General features: G+C 38.1%; 1 protein-coding gene and 1 pseudogene across 1 annotated transcript; one reads left to right on the forward strand and one right to left on the reverse strand.

Annotated features, from left to right (window-relative positions):
• Positions 1–9444: 9444 nt before the first annotated feature.
• LOC148780940 (protein FAR1-RELATED SEQUENCE 5-like) lies at positions 9445–11569 on the forward strand (annotated as a pseudogene).
• Positions 11570–12605: 1036 nt separating this feature from the next.
• LOC18440402 (uncharacterized) lies at positions 12606–14718 on the reverse strand. The gene is given in 5 exon segments (XM_006850549.2): positions 12606–13155; positions 13157–13808; positions 13811–14111; positions 14113–14525; positions 14652–14718. Coding segments are annotated over 5 exon segments (1983 nt in total).
• Positions 14719–15605: the final 887 nt, after the last annotated feature.

The following is a 15605-nucleotide window of genomic DNA, read 5'->3' on the forward strand; positions in this document are numbered from 1 at the left end:
CAACCCACCCCGAGGAGGGGGTAACGGTCCACTTAAGAAAGCTAGCCGAGCAAGAAAACATAGCTAGTTGAACAAGAAAAGAGTCAGTAGCAAAGAAGAAGAAAACCTCTGCTAGCAACGAACAGAAAGAAAACAGAAGACGTTAATCCCCGTTTCCAATGAGAGTTTGAGTAGGGAGCTCCTTCAGAGCGACCGCTTCTCGGGATTTGAGATACGATTTTCAGTCCGTGAGTTATAGAGGTAAGAGAAAACTCCTCACTAACAGTAGGAAAGAGAGTTCATCGAGCTCTTATCGCTTATCCTTGTAAATTATCCCTCCGGTAAACTTCTCGCTGTAAAATAGGTAAGCTCCTGTTTTCCTATGTGGAATAGCATTAATGAATGTGCAGTTAAGGAAGGGAGTGTTCTCGCCCATCAAGTGAGCGTTAGCTACCGTCGTGGGATTTGAATATAGGTAAAAGTGCCTGACAAACTCGACAACAGAAAAGCAGAGTGAAAGGTACCTCTTCTTATACCTTTTAGGGTAGGGGTACCTGTCTTTTTAGGCGCAAAAAGGGCAATGAAGAGGGTTTCGCCTTTTTCATCGATCTTGGCTTTATTGACAAAAAAAGGGTCTGGCTCGAGTCGGTTCCTTGTTTTCAGGATTGGCTCATCAAATCTCTGGTGAGTGAAACTGGAACTAAAAGAGCAAGCGAAACAGGAAAACAGTCACTAACTTCGCAATGCAAAGAAAGAAAGGTCAGTCAGGTAAGAGCGCTTTCTCCTCGAAGCTCTAAATAGAGGAACTCGAGCTCTTATCGCTTATCATCGTAAACTCTCGATGTAAATTAGGTCTTATTTCGAGCAAAAAAGGGGAATAGCTATGATGTGCTTTTCCTGAAGGGAACAATCTCGATATTTCTTGGTGGGTTAGCATTGCTGTCTTTCCTTTGTCGGTGAGGCAAGCAGGAAAGATTATCGCGAAGTCATGTCATTAAGAGGGCTTTGGAGCTCGGTTGGAGCAGTCAATCTAGTTGCTCGAGCTCTTCTCGTTGGTGGAACCCTCTCAGTTGAGATTGGTTATTGAATGAATTCCTCTCTTTTTGTCGGTTAGTTCAGTGTCGGTTTAGTCAGTCTAGGAACTTTCTTTTATTCTATAAAGATATCTTTTCTGCGAAGTAAGCCAGGTAAGACAGGCAAGTTAGACCAAGCAAGGAGACCAGGCTTGATGAAAGCATCTGTTATCGTAGCAGGAGTGAAGTCATGATCGGGGAGAGTGCCGAAGGGGAGCGGTTCACTAGTGGAGGCATGAGATGCGTTGCGCTTGAATCACCAGCTTGGTTTGATTAATATCCTTTTTCCGGTAAGTAGGTCAGTCTGTTAGTCATTAGAGGTTAGTAGGTTTCAGTTGTTTAGTCACAGATAAATGAGAGCAATCACCTGGTTTGCCATTTTATAAAGAAAGATTCCAGCTAGGCTAGTAAGATAAAGAATACAGGTAAGAAGACGATAAGTAAAAGAGGTAAGAGCCAGCAGAACTGTAACCGAGTGTAATAATAGCGGTAGTGAATGGATTTCGGGGTCGTAAGCCCGCGGTCACAACTGGAACAGAATGAAACAAGGGCGAAAGACACTAGCTAGCATGGCAACGAAAAGAACCTTTCCTCCGGTCAGTTGGTAAGATAAAGAAGTCTATCTGTCTCTAGGCGAGCGAAGCGAGAACCAGCAAGAAAACGATCACTAGCTTGATTTGAAAAAACTATAGAAACTAAACAGCGAGCGAAGCGAGAAGCAAGAAAATAGTCACTAGCTAGTTTATTTCAAGCACATTCCTCTAGCATGTCAGGAAAGCAATACAGGTCAGATCAAAGCGAATGTATGAGGAGCGGCAACGAATGCAGGATCGGGGAGAGTGGCGAGCGAGAGCGGTCACAACTTGATCTGAAAGCAGGAAAGAAAGCTATCAGGCCGTAAGGCTTGATAAGAAAAATATTCTAGCTGAGGAGGTAAGAGCGCATTCTCCTCTATAGCTCTACTTAAATGCGAGTGCTTTGACTAAGTAGTTCTTCTTAGGGAAATCCAAGAATCTCTGGGGGCACTAGCACGAGCAAAAATGGTCACAGAGTCTATTGTTTCAAAGAGAGTAAAACGACCCGAAACCCCAGGAGCCTTTAGTAAATTAGGCATAGTGCAGGGATAACAACAAAAATCTCACCGACTGATGAACATAGCGTTGCCGGCCCGGCCCCTTCCAGTCTCTAAGTAGGAAAGAGTATTTTAGTATATCTGTTCCTTAACAGTGAACGAAGTAAACCTATAGCGATTTAGTTGGTGACTAAACTTCTCTTTTGTACGGTTTTTTTTATTCCCTCCGAATTCACTACGCCTAGCTTGCTAACGGAGGAAAGGAGTATAAAACACTCTTACTGACGATAAGAAGGCGGATTAGAAAACTCTAGCCTACTTACCTAAAGAGCACGGAGGCAGGCAAGGTTCGATTAGACTCAACGCTTGTCTTTGTGTGCGAGCTAGACTGGCATGCAGGGAGATCAACGACTGAGACGATACTGGATGGAGGGATTGGACACTCTAATAGACTAACACAAGCGAATTCTATACCACAAGTCGACTGACTGACGAGATGAGACTGTAACGAGCCAAATGGATTACCACTAAAGGACTATAAGGGATGAGACTTTAGGGATATACCACAGCTTGGCTTGCTAGGAGACTGTTTCGAAGGGCCACAGCGGACGTTGAATGTTGACTAAACCATGCGAGAGCCCGATGGAGTCTCAAACTCAACGCCTGAGACGAGAGGGAAGGAACAGACGGAATAAGGCACGGTGGAGATTCAAATAGGCCAGTCGATAAGGCACACTTGCATTCCACCCGGTCCGCGTACGATAGGCCTAGTACCCGTTGTAGGCGCCAATAGTGGTTATTAGGAGCGGGAGGCAGCAAGCGGAGTCAAAAGTGACTATTGAAGTAGTAGGGCGAGCCGGGCGAACGAAGGAGCTAGCCCCAAGTGGTAAGAGCTCAGATAGAGCTTGTTCCGTAAACTCCACGAGCTCAATCAAGACGAGCGAGCAGTATGAGTACATATAATGAGCGGGCGAACGAATGAATGAGTGAGCCAGAATGGGCGAGCCGAGTGAGTGAGTCTACGAACTAGACTCCATCCATATCTGTGTAAGACCGGCATGCATGAAACGCCTAACTAAGAGTAAGCGCTTACTCCCACCAAGCTATAAGAAACTTGCTTGCCTTCCTTGCTAGCTAAGGTACTAACTAGTGCTGGTAAGTGACTCTGTAAGGTCTAAAGCGAGACTAGCTAAGTCTTGGCCACTGCTAGTTCAAGCTAGTGCTTGCTATTGCTCTTGTTAGAGTTGTCAATAGCTTGGATTGCAATCGCGGCTAGCTAATAGCTATTGCTAGCGTTGTCTATTGCTAGCTAAGCCTTGGTCTCAGGGAAGTGACGACAGAGGGGAGCTGCTTAGTAAGCGAGGCAGAGAGGCGGGTCTCAAGCATGAGGCTTCTTGCTGGTAGCACGTATTAAGTAATCCACCCAGCTAAGCTAATCAATGCATAAGGGAGTGTGAGGCCCTTGCCCCATCGATCCATCCTTTCTATCTGTCAATTCCGTATCTAATGACAAAAAAATAAAAAAAAATACTAAACTACCCTTAACACTATTGCACATGCCTCTCTCTCTCTCTTCGGTAGTAGAACCTGTGAGACACAGTGCTCCGATAGTAGCAAAGGGCGCTTCAGTAGTTACAAAAGGCGCTCCGGCAGTAGCGCTTCGGCAGTAGAACTTGTGAGACACAGTGCTCCGGCAATAGCAAAGGGTACTCCGACAGTAGCAGAGGGCACTCTGACAGTTGCGAAGGGCGCTCGAGTAGTAGAAATTGTGAGACACAACGCTCCGACAGTAGCAAAGGGCGCTCCGCCGGTAGTACTTTAATAGTAGAACTTGTGAGACGTCAAATCTCACGAAATTGATTTTTCTGTATGGGAAGGGCATTTTAGTCTAAAAAAATAAACTTTTTACCTTTAGGGGATTTTTGCATAGAAAGTTTATTGTGAGGAAAAAAGTGAGAGAAAAGGTTTGGATGGGGGTCAGTTGCATAGATAATGTATTTTTGGTGGTTTTTTGTAATTTTCCCCAAAATATATGGTGGTGGGTCACCACCCCTCCTTCACAAAAGAATTTTTCACAAAAGAATTTGAAAATACTGGGAGGGGCGAAGCGGTTAAGTATCCAACTTCCTTGTTAAAATCAGTTCAAGGCTGAAGCAACCCTACTCTTATGGAACCAGCCGGCTTTTAAAAGAACCGGCCGGTGCCGGTTCTGTTAGTGAGTTGACTTGTTCATGGGGGGACCAAGCCGGTTCCCGATATATGATGGGAACTAGATTGGTTTCGATAATTTTTTATCCGGATCAGTGTGTTTTAAAACCTTAGTGGAAAGCAGTGATTTAAAAAATGGATTGATGACTTGGATCGAGGATTGATGACTTGGATCGAGCACTCCAAAAACCAATCTAGATCAGTGAATTAGCAGTCCAGATCATCATTTTACTGTGCAAAAGAAACAGTGACACGAAAAAAATACACATGAAAATATAGTGAACCGGCTAAAAACCGATCCGAATTGGTGAATTAGCAGTCTGGATCGACATTTTACTATAGAGAATCATCGTTTTACTGTGTGGAACCATTGGTTCCCTTCTAGACTCTATCGTTTTCCTATCTATATGCAAAACCAGAATTGGTTGACCGTTTCGACCTGCAGTTTTTTAAATCACTAGTTGAAAGGAATCAAAGAGTTACTGGCTTGAAAAGATATTTTTCTCTCTATTTTCGAAATGGATTAAATACATTTTTACACTCTTTTTGTTTTATTTTCTCTCTCAGGAGAAAAGTAACTCATAGGCCCTAATATCTTTTGCTTTTACGGATCAAAAAATGAAAAATAATTTAATCTTTATTCATCTATTTATGAAGTCCTTAATTTCTCGCTACCCTATTTTCCAACAATTTCAGGTTCGTTTGTTTCTTATTACTTACCTTATCGTAACTTTTTTTAGATAAGGAAAAGCAAGAAGGGAAACTTCTCCATACATTTTGAAAGAGGGTCCATTGTATATCACAGAGAAATCAAGGTTTCTCCAAAATGATCAAAATCTACTTTCTTGGTTGTATTTTCTCATGGCTGAAAAATCATGTCGCACGAGGAGAAGGGAAGGCTATTTTTAATGATGGGCTTTCCTTCCTGAAATATCTGAGATATGGCCGTCAAAATCTGGGAGCAAAGAATGGGCATAAATAACCATTGTATAGAAAGACTTTCTCTATTTTAAAAACTATTTTAAAAATAATATTAAAATGTTTAATATTTTTGGAAAAAATATTAATTAAGATATACAGAATACATGGCACATGTGAGGCCCCATGACTTGACGCACCAATGTCTCTTGCTTGGCCATGAGGCTTAAATACATCAATCTATCTTAATTGAGGCACTTAACGGATTCATCTTTTATAAGCATATCTTTGTCAAGAGGTGTTTTATGCTAATATGGTTATACATCTCATGACCTAAAAATCATTCGTTGTCTCATCATAGGGTTTTTCACGCTAATGCAGTTTTTTCCTCTCATGACCAAGATATTTAAAATACAAAATAAAAATTTGGAAGTTTTTGACTTGGATGTTCCAAAGTCCACTAAATTTACATGCTTTGAAAATATTTAGCGATTCCTTTGTCTAAGGGTCTACATTAGTTTCGATGTGATCACATTTGAAGCTATAATCTCTATTCTTAATTAATGAGATGACAATCTAATTATCGCAAACCTTTTTAATTGGTCTGTCTACTATATCTAATTTTAAATCTTTTATGAAGTGTCTAATCTAGACGGTATGTGTAGTAGCCATGCTAAAAGTAATATACTCAGCATTCATATTACATCGAGCTACACAATTTTGTTTCTTACGTAGCCAAGAAATACAACCGCCTTCAAAGATGAATTCATGCCCTAAGTTTGGTGTTCTATCATATGGGTCTCTTACAAAGTTTGCATCATAGTACCCATTAACCTCCAATTAATCACTTGAAAACACAATTTGTAGATTTTAATTTTTTTTTAATAAACCTAAGTATTCTTTTTATGGCTTTGCCAATGAGTCAACCAATCTCAATTTTGGCATTGTGAAAGATGAAATACCATTCCTTAGGAAACTGTTTTAGACCATACAAAGTTTTTTAAAATTTTATACTTTGTCTTATTGACCCTTAGCTATATATCCTTTGAGAAATGATCTTATAGGACCCTTCCCCACCCAATTATATAAGACCCCAGTTAATAGCCATTGGATTTGTATGCAAATCTCTAGATGAAGTTGGAGGCTGACTTTCAAACCGTCTTCCCACCAAGTTGCCGGTGACCATCCTCTCTCTCTCTCTCTCTCTCTCTCTCTCTCTCTCTAGAGTACTCCTTTCAAACAAAACTTGCACTTCTGCTTGCCTCTGTGAAACTCTCTGTTACAACTTGCTCTCTTCCGCTATCCTCTGTGAAAGAGAAGAGAAATGCCTCAAACATGTTGCCCCAAATCCAAACCCTAGCAGGATTACTCTCTCTCTCTAAATTACTCTTTTACTCAAGGCAAATAAAGGCAGCACGTTCTCTTCTATGCGGAACTCTCTACCCCAAGCCCTAGCAGAACGCAACCCTTTAACAAGCATGCAAGGCTCAGGTACGAGACTTGTTAGAAAAGCTACAAAATCTCTTCTTCACAGAGGTAAGGGGAAATTTTCCCTATGAACCAAAGAGCCCCCATTGTTCTTTTCACTAAACAATCATGGGTTTTCTATTTCTTTCCTGAACTTATCTGAGAGAAAAGTTTGGGTTTTAAGCTATAATGGAGCTCTGTTTAGGCGTACTATGCACTTACAGTAAAACAAAGAGAAATTATGGTTACCCATCTTCTCTGAGAGGCTTCAACTTCATTATAGGAGGAGAACTTCACAATGGCAAGGTTTTATCTTTGAAATTTCGTGCTTCCTTTGATCTACTTATTGCAAATCTCTTCTTCATTTCATCTTCACGGAGCCCCTTCTCTTCTCTGCGGAACTCTCTGCCCCTAGCGCTAGCAGAGTTACGACAGCTATAGAGGCCATTTCATCTTATGCTAAAGTAGAAGATCTTGGTCTCTTTATTTCAGATTGGGGGCTCGATCCATTGCTTTTTTTTTGCATCACAAGGTTTGTAAGTTATCTCTCTAGCAATAATTAGATTTTTTTCATTTGGGTTCTCTCTCTCTTACCTGAATCTCTTTTTTTCAAATGAATCAATACAAGAGATGGAGTTCATTTGCTTGATTGAGGTGGGAGATTTGGGGGATCGATTTGCCATTGGGTTTTTTTTTTTCATTTGGTTTTTCTCTTGCTTTCTTTTTTTTTTTTATTTAAGTTGAAGTCAGGCTTGTGACATCTGATAAAATTATTCAGTGATGAAGTTTGTGCTTATCACAATCTATCATTGGGGGCATTTCTCAGATTATTATTGGTTTTCTCATTTATTATATGATGCATCCCGCATCACAATATATCAAACTTTGTTCTCCACATTTCTGAATTGTTAGGGAAATTTTTAGATTCCTTAATTAAGGGATGGTCTGATGACTCTGATCCTTAAGTTGCAGAGTTGGTGTTTTTGATTCTACACTTTTTCAATGATTTTCACATTTTCTTGTATTTAGGTTCTCAATTATGTATGTTATCTTGGCCTAAACGAACTTGTCTAAAGAGAAAGAGGAAGGCTTTTTAGATTTTTATTCTCTTGAAATTTTCCTTAAGTTTTGTAAATTATTTAATTGTTCACTCTCTACATTATTCTTGTCAAGGGTTTACTGTTCTTTTACTTTGATAAATTAATGGCAGTGTTCGATTATTACTATTGATTTGCTTTGGTAGTTTGGCACTATGCAAATAATTGCGCTATTCCTAAATTGAAGCAAATGATGGGCAGTTGATTATTTCCTTGAATGTTTCCATGGGCCTTGTTGATTATTTCCTCTCTCTATCAGATTATTCATACATGATGGGTCATTGCTATTTCTTTGATTTTTGAATTTGAGAAACTGAGTCAGTGGTGAGCTAATTACTATTTAGCTCGACGCTTTTGCTGCAAATTTTTTGATGCAAATTTTTGGTTTCTTGCCAATTTAATTTTGAAAATTTTCTTTGAAACTTTATTGTAAAGTGCATGATTTGTAACTTTGTATTGTTTTGTATGAATCCCCAATTGATTTCCTAACTTGGCCATGTATTGTGTACTTTAACCCAAAAAGAAAGTGTATAATGCACATGCTAATGCTTCTTTTCTGCTTATCCTCCCATTAGCAATGCTTTTTACTTTATAACATGATGGAACATGCTGCCCTTTTTGTTTTTGCTCTTAAATTAGATTGTAATTGCATCCTTTAATATTTCTTTATTCTCAATTTTAGCTCTCTTTTTCATCAAGTGTCATGTATTAATTACTTTCATAGAACCCTTGTCGTCCATACCCTTTGATAGTGAATTTTTTTCTTTTTCCATATCGAACCTATTATTATTGTGGCGGTATAGAATATGACACATGATAAGTCATTTTTGTCATTCTCGCTCCATGCTGCTAAGCCAGAAAGAGACACTAAAAAGTTATAAGCTTTCCTCCTTGCCATGGAGGTAACCATTCCTTATGGTATGGTGCTAATGCAGAAGAAATCGATAGTTCTATGAAGGTAATGAGTACTTCAAAAATGGTTATTTTTTTGTTCATGTTGAAATAAGACCAATCTTTTTTGCTTGTGTTGAAGTCTAACCAATCATTTGAATGCAACATACACCTGTGAAAAGTGTACATGAACTAGTGGAATCACATGCAAAAGGGAGTAATAATGATGGTTCTAAGGAGTTTGGTATTATAAACACTTGCAATGAGGAAGATGAAAATGAAAGATTGGGAAGCTATCAAAATGAAGGAAATATTGCTTGTGAACCATTTGTGGGTATAGAATTTTCATCTGAGGAAAAAGCAAAATTATTCTATAATGAATATACGAGACAAATGGGATTTAGCATGCGCATGGGAAATATAAAAAAAACACAACAAGAAGGGGTCGTACGCTCTTGTAAATTTCTATGTTCAAGAGAAGGATTTCTTTCAAGGAAAGTTGATAGTGGAAAACCTACTTGAAAGGTACCACAAACAAGAATTGATTGCAAAGCAATGATGAAAATATATAAAAAAGGTATTTAACAAGTGGGTTGTTACACGGTTCAATAAAGACCACAATCATGTATTTGTGAGTCCAAGTAAGGTGCATTGTCTCCGATCGCATCGGGCTGTTTCTAAATGTAAGAGAAGTATTATTGATACTTTTCATGAAGTCAGGATTCCTACTAATAAGATTATGAATGTCTTTAGAGTAGAATCTGGTGGAGACTGTAATTTAGGCCTAATGGAACGTGATCGTAGAAATGAGCTTAGAAAGTTTAAAAAGAAAAGCCTCGACAATGATGCTCAATTGCTTTTAAATTATTTAAAGCGTATGCAAAGAGAAAATTCTTCATTCTTTTATGCAATTGATGTAATTGATGATGGCCATTTAGCAAATAATTTTTGGATTGATGCTAGGTCAAGGAATGCATATCAATGTTTTGGGGATGTGACAAATAGGTTTAAAATGCCTTTTGCCCCATTTACGGGAATCAATCACCATACAAGTTCTACTTATATTTGGTTGTGCACTTTTGGGAGATGAAATCGAATCGTCATTTATTTGGCTATTTGAGACATGGCTTGCAGCAATAAATGGTAAACATCCAATTACAATAATCACCGGCCAAGACGAGGCCATGCAAGGAGCTATTGCTCGTGTATTTCCAAACAGTGTCCACATATTTTGCAAATGGCACATCTTAAAAAAGGTCAACGAGAAGTTGGGAAGCATTTGCGTAAAACATCCTACTTTTGTTAAGAAGTTCCTTAATTGTATTAATTGGTCCGAAACATTTGAAGAGTTCGAGAGTTCATGGAGATTAATTATTGATAAGTATGAGCTAAAGGAAAATAACTGGTTAGCATCATTATATGATATTCGACAAAAATGGATACCAATCTATTTGTGTGGTACATTCTTTGCAAATTGTTGTACTACCCGGCGAAGTGAAAGTATGAACCATTTTTTTCACAGGTTTTTTAACTCTCAAACTACCCTGCAAGAATTTGTTCTTAAATATGAAAAAGGCCATTGATCACCGGTACAATGATGAATCCTATTTAGATCATGTCACATCTTACTCTACACCAACTTTGAACACAAGACTACCTATGGAGAAACAAGCAGCAAATGCTTATTCTAGAACAGTGTTCCTTAAGTTTCAAAAGGAATTGGATGAAGTGATATCAATTATGATAAAGAAAATTGAGGAGGATGGCTTAATCAACACATACAAGTTGACAACATAAGGAAAAAATAGCAAAGAATATATAGTTGTATTTGATGCCTCTAAAATCGAAGCAACTTGTAGCTGTAAAACGTTTGAGTTTTCTGGTTTCTTTGTAAGCATATATTAGCAGTTTTCCATCATGAGCATGTTCAAGAAATTCCATCCCAATACATTTTGAAGCGATGGACAAGGAATGCCAAGAAAGAGACTTTATTAAATGAGCATAGAAAATGAGCGATGGGAAATTCCATGGATTCTCTATTCTCATGATTCAACTATTTAAGTCATGAAGCAATTAACTTTGCAGAGATTGGGGCGAAATCTGCACGTGTTTTTGATATGGTGTTGCTAGGATTTCAAGAATTGAGGCAAAGAGCTATCCATGAGGAAGGTATTGAAAACGCATCACAAGTTTGCCCTAAGGGCAATGAAAGTAACTTGGGAATAGTTATGACAACAAGTGAAATAAATCAAGATTGTTCAACAAGTAATGTTATACTACAAAATCCATTACTCACAACAACAAAGGGCCGCCCTTTGGCCACAAGAATCAAATCACCAGCAAAGACGCTGCCGCGGAAGCTTGTTACATGTCCTATGTGCAACAAAGTGGGACATAATTCGCGTACTTGTTCATTGTCAAAAAGTAGTGATTCACAGCTTATAGGGGTAAGATATTGATTATTTTGTATTTGTACTCTCTCTGTCTACCTTCTTCTTACTTTCACTAGTTGTATGATAAGTTCTTTTGTTTTCTAACTTACTTTACATATTTCAATGATAGATCCATCCTCGAATGCTATGATTCAAGATTATAGTGGTGCCTTTTAGGTAAGCTTTTATTATTATGGTACTCTTCCCAATGGGATACGTGAAAACTAGTTAAATACATTTTATTTCATATAATCATTTCTTTTATATATATCTATGATTTATTATGGACATGAAATTTGGAGCCCCTTAGTGATGATTTTTTTTACTTTTTACTTGCAGCTTGATGCAACCACAACATTTGTTTCCACCTTTGTGGATGAGTCCCACTTTTGTTATGGAACTACTTATTCGTATAGCCAACTCTGCATCTGATCCTCTCTCTAAAGAGGGAGCAGCACAAAGCAACAAACATGGGATAATTTTTAGTACCTTTTTTAGCACATGGTCCCCCCATTTTTTGTATATTAATTTCTTGTTTATATTTTGGATGTAAAGCATTTTCTAAGGCCCTTTACGGGTTTTTGTATAGAACCACCAAGCTTAGAAATCCAAAGGATGAATGGAGTATTTTTTGAGCCCCTTTACAGGTTATGGGTCAGTAAGGTATTTGGTTAATGCTGAGAATGGTGAAGATGAATGGGACTTTATGAATGTACTTGTGCAAAAATATTTTATTGTTTATTGAAAATCGACAGATGTGAAAATGTGATTTTTAACAGCAATGTATTACATAGTATAGCATGAGAGACAGAGAGAGAGAGAGAGAGAATTGCAAGGTATTTCACATTTTTAATTGATTCTAATGTGAATAGTGATCATCTTTGCATGGCTGACTTGATGAGCTTATGGGTTGTCTCTATCACCAATTTCCAAACTTCATCAATTCAACCAGAAAACAATTTACAAGGAATGTGATTCTCAAGCTTGTTTTTTTCTCATGTAATCATTTTTTATGTTTGGTAACTTACTTGTCGGGTGCACATGCAAGGGCAATCATCTCACTATGACATTGTAACTTACTTGTGGGGTCCCATGAAGATATGACAAAAGCCTGAACCCCGTAGCATATCCAGGTGATATCCACATGTATTAGAAACCAATTAAAAAATCCCAATATTTTCCAAAATATCCAAAAAACATCAATCATTGCTGCGATGAAAAACACATTTCACCTCATGTTTTAAGTAAATTCAGAGTCCCAATAGTCAACAAGAAATTTGAGTTCTAACCACATCTGAAAAAATAGTAACCAGCTCTTCAACCCTAACAACTCATCAGTGGACATAAAGAAATTGGATGTCATTTCAAACATTAGTTTGCAACCATTCTCATAAAGTACAAGGGTATCTCTCCAGTAATTCATCAACAGTTTTATTATACTTTAGAATAATCAATGAAATCTATATATTTAATCTATGGATGAACGATTACATTGGGAAATCATCAGCAAAGATTCATAACAGCAGTGCGGATTAGCTTCTTTTAAAGTCCTTTCCATAAGAGTTTCCAAGAAGGAACTGACTAATTGAGCACCCTCCTTTGAATTAAAATCCATAAGAAACCCATGTTTAACAATCATGGCCAAGATAGCATTCAACGTAATCAGATCAGGAGAAAGAGTTTTCTTCATTTGACTGAAGAACCATAGCGCTTCATCGAGCTTCTCTTCCTTAACCAAGCCATGGATGACCTTGTTATATGTTGAAACATCTGGATTGCATCCCTTTTCAGGCATCTCATAGAACATATTTAAGGCCAAACCAACTTTCCCATCCTTACAAAGAGAATCCATTATTGTGTTATATGACATTGTGTCTGGAGGACCCCCACATTGATCCACTCGCTTAAAAAACTCCATTGCTCTCTCAATTTTACCCTCTTTACCCAACCCAGCCAACAATGTGTTATAAGTCACAACACTAGGTTTGAGTTTCATTTCTTTTATTTTATGAAATATCCCATGCTTCATCTACTCTATCAACTCTATAGAGAACCCCAATCAAAGTATTAATTCTAATTTCATCTGGGACACACCCATTTTCCATCATTTGATGTAACAACTTGACTGCTTCATCCACTTTCCCTGCCTTGCCATAGCATTTGATCATCATGTTATAGGTGATTGCATCAGGTGAGAAGCCACTCAATTTAAGCTCTCGGAAACAATCTTTCGCTTCCCCAAGTCTACCTAGTTTTGCAAGATTATGTAGACATACATTACAAGCAACAACATTAGGAACAATTCCTTTGTTCTTCATCCTCCCAAAGATTTCTAGTGCCTTCTGAGGGTCCCCTGATTTCCCGAAATAATCAATGAAAAGAATATAAGTATATACAGTGGGTTGAGGACCATGGAGACCCATAAACTCAAAGAGCTCTTGAGCTTCACCAAGTCTATCAACCTTGAGATGTTTCAATATCAAGGTGTTATAAGTATGTGGATTTGCTGATATAGCCTTCTTCTCCATCACATCTAACATTTTTAATGCTTCACCCACTATTCCCGCTTTGCATAGAGCATTGATAAGTAGTCTGAAGCTAACCACATCGGTGTCATAGTCATAGGCTTCCATTTCTCTCTATAGTTCACAAACGAAACCTAAATCTCCAAGATCATGGTGATATATGTTACCCTATCAGGCCTGTGATTACCACTTTTCATTTGATAGAACAACTCCTTTGTAAATATTCTGATACAAATTGTAAAAGTATAAATATTAGGCCTCAATCCCAAGGCTTCCATTTCATGCAAAAGGTACATAATAGTATTGGCATCCTTCCTCTTTCCAAAGGCTACCATGAGAGCAGAGTAAGTTTTCAAACTGGGTTTTATGTTTTCAACAACCATGCATCTGTAAACTTCCATGGCTTCTCTCTGAAACGCAAATTGAAGAAAGAGATGGATCAACCCATTTGTAAGAGAATGCATTTAGGAAAAAAACAGCATGACCCATCCTCTCAAGGGCAACTGGGGCTCACTTAATTCCTCCAAAAATGTCCAAACCTTTAAAAATTGTAAAGTAGGTTTTTTGGTTTCTTTTGATTATTTGTTGTTGCATCAAATCAAATACCATTGACATTTCTGTAACTTTCCCATTGATTATGAGAATATCAAACATATAATTGCAGGTTTCAGTGGTATGAATGATCATGGGTTGTTGGGCTATTGATTTAAAGAACACAAGTGCCTCGAATGGGTTAGAGTATGACCTCAAAACTTCAATAACCCCATCAGAATTCAACCCTTTCCTAATCCTACACTTAATCTTGGCTTCATTATAGCTACTTAAATTAGTTCCACAGCTAATATGATGGGTTCTTCTATTTCCTTTGAAATAACAAGAAAAACTAGTAAGTATATCAAAGGAAACACGAAATTTCAAAGATTAAACCTTGCCATTGTGAAGTTCTCCTCCTATAATGAAGCTCAAGCCTCTCAGAGAAGATGGGTAACCATAATTTCTCTTTGTTTCTAGATAATTGAGACTGTAAGTGCATAGTCCGCCTGAACAGAGCTCCATTATAGCTTAAAACCCAAAATTTTCTCTTTGATAAGTTCAGGAAAGAAAGAGAAAACCCATGATTGTTTAGTGAAAATAACAATAGGGGCTCTTTGGTTCATAGGGAAAACTTCCTCTTACCTCTGTGAAGATGAAGTGAAGAAGAGATTTTGTCGCTTTTCTAACGAATCTTGTAGCTGGGCCTTGCACGCTTGTTGAAGTGGGTCGCGTTCTTCTAGGGCTTGGGGCAGAGAGTACCGCAGAGAAGAGAATGGGCTGCCTTTATTTGCCTTGAGTAAAAGAGTAATTTAGAGAGAGAGAGTAATCCTGCTAGGGTTTGGGGCAACAGGTTTGGGGCATTTCTCTTCTCTTTCACAGAGGATAGTGGGAGAGAGCAAGTTGCTACAGAGAGTTTCACAGAGGCGAGCGGAAGTGCAAGATTTTTTTAAAAGGAGTACTTTATAGAGAGAGAGAGAGAGAGAGAGAGAGAGAGAGAGAGAGAGGCAGAGGATGGTCACCGGCAACTTGGTGGGAAGATGGTTTGACGGTCAGCCTCCAACTTCATCTCGAGATTTGCATACAAATCCAACGGCTATTAACTAGGGTCCTATACAATTGGGTGGGGAAAGGTCCTTTAGGATCATTACTCATATCCTTTTGGTTTCTTCGTATAAATATCTTCTTTTAATTCCCCATTTACAAAAGTTGTTTTAACAAGCATTTGAAATATTTCTTAAATCATAGTGTACAACTAATGTTAGGATGATTCTAATATATGTAAATTTGGCTACTAGAGAATAGGTCTCTACATAACTATACATTTTGTTTAGGTGAACTCTTTAGCTACCGATCTAGTTTTTAGGATTCATTTGCAACCAATGGGTTTTCTATCTTTTAGGAGATAAACC

Source organism: Amborella trichopoda, chromosome 8 (genome assembly GCF_054954075.1).
Source record: "Amborella trichopoda isolate Santa Cruz 75 chromosome 8, AtrichopodaSantaCruz75HAP2 v2.0, whole genome shotgun sequence".
NCBI classification, from domain to species: Eukaryota; Viridiplantae; Streptophyta; class Magnoliopsida; order Amborellales; family Amborellaceae; genus Amborella; species Amborella trichopoda.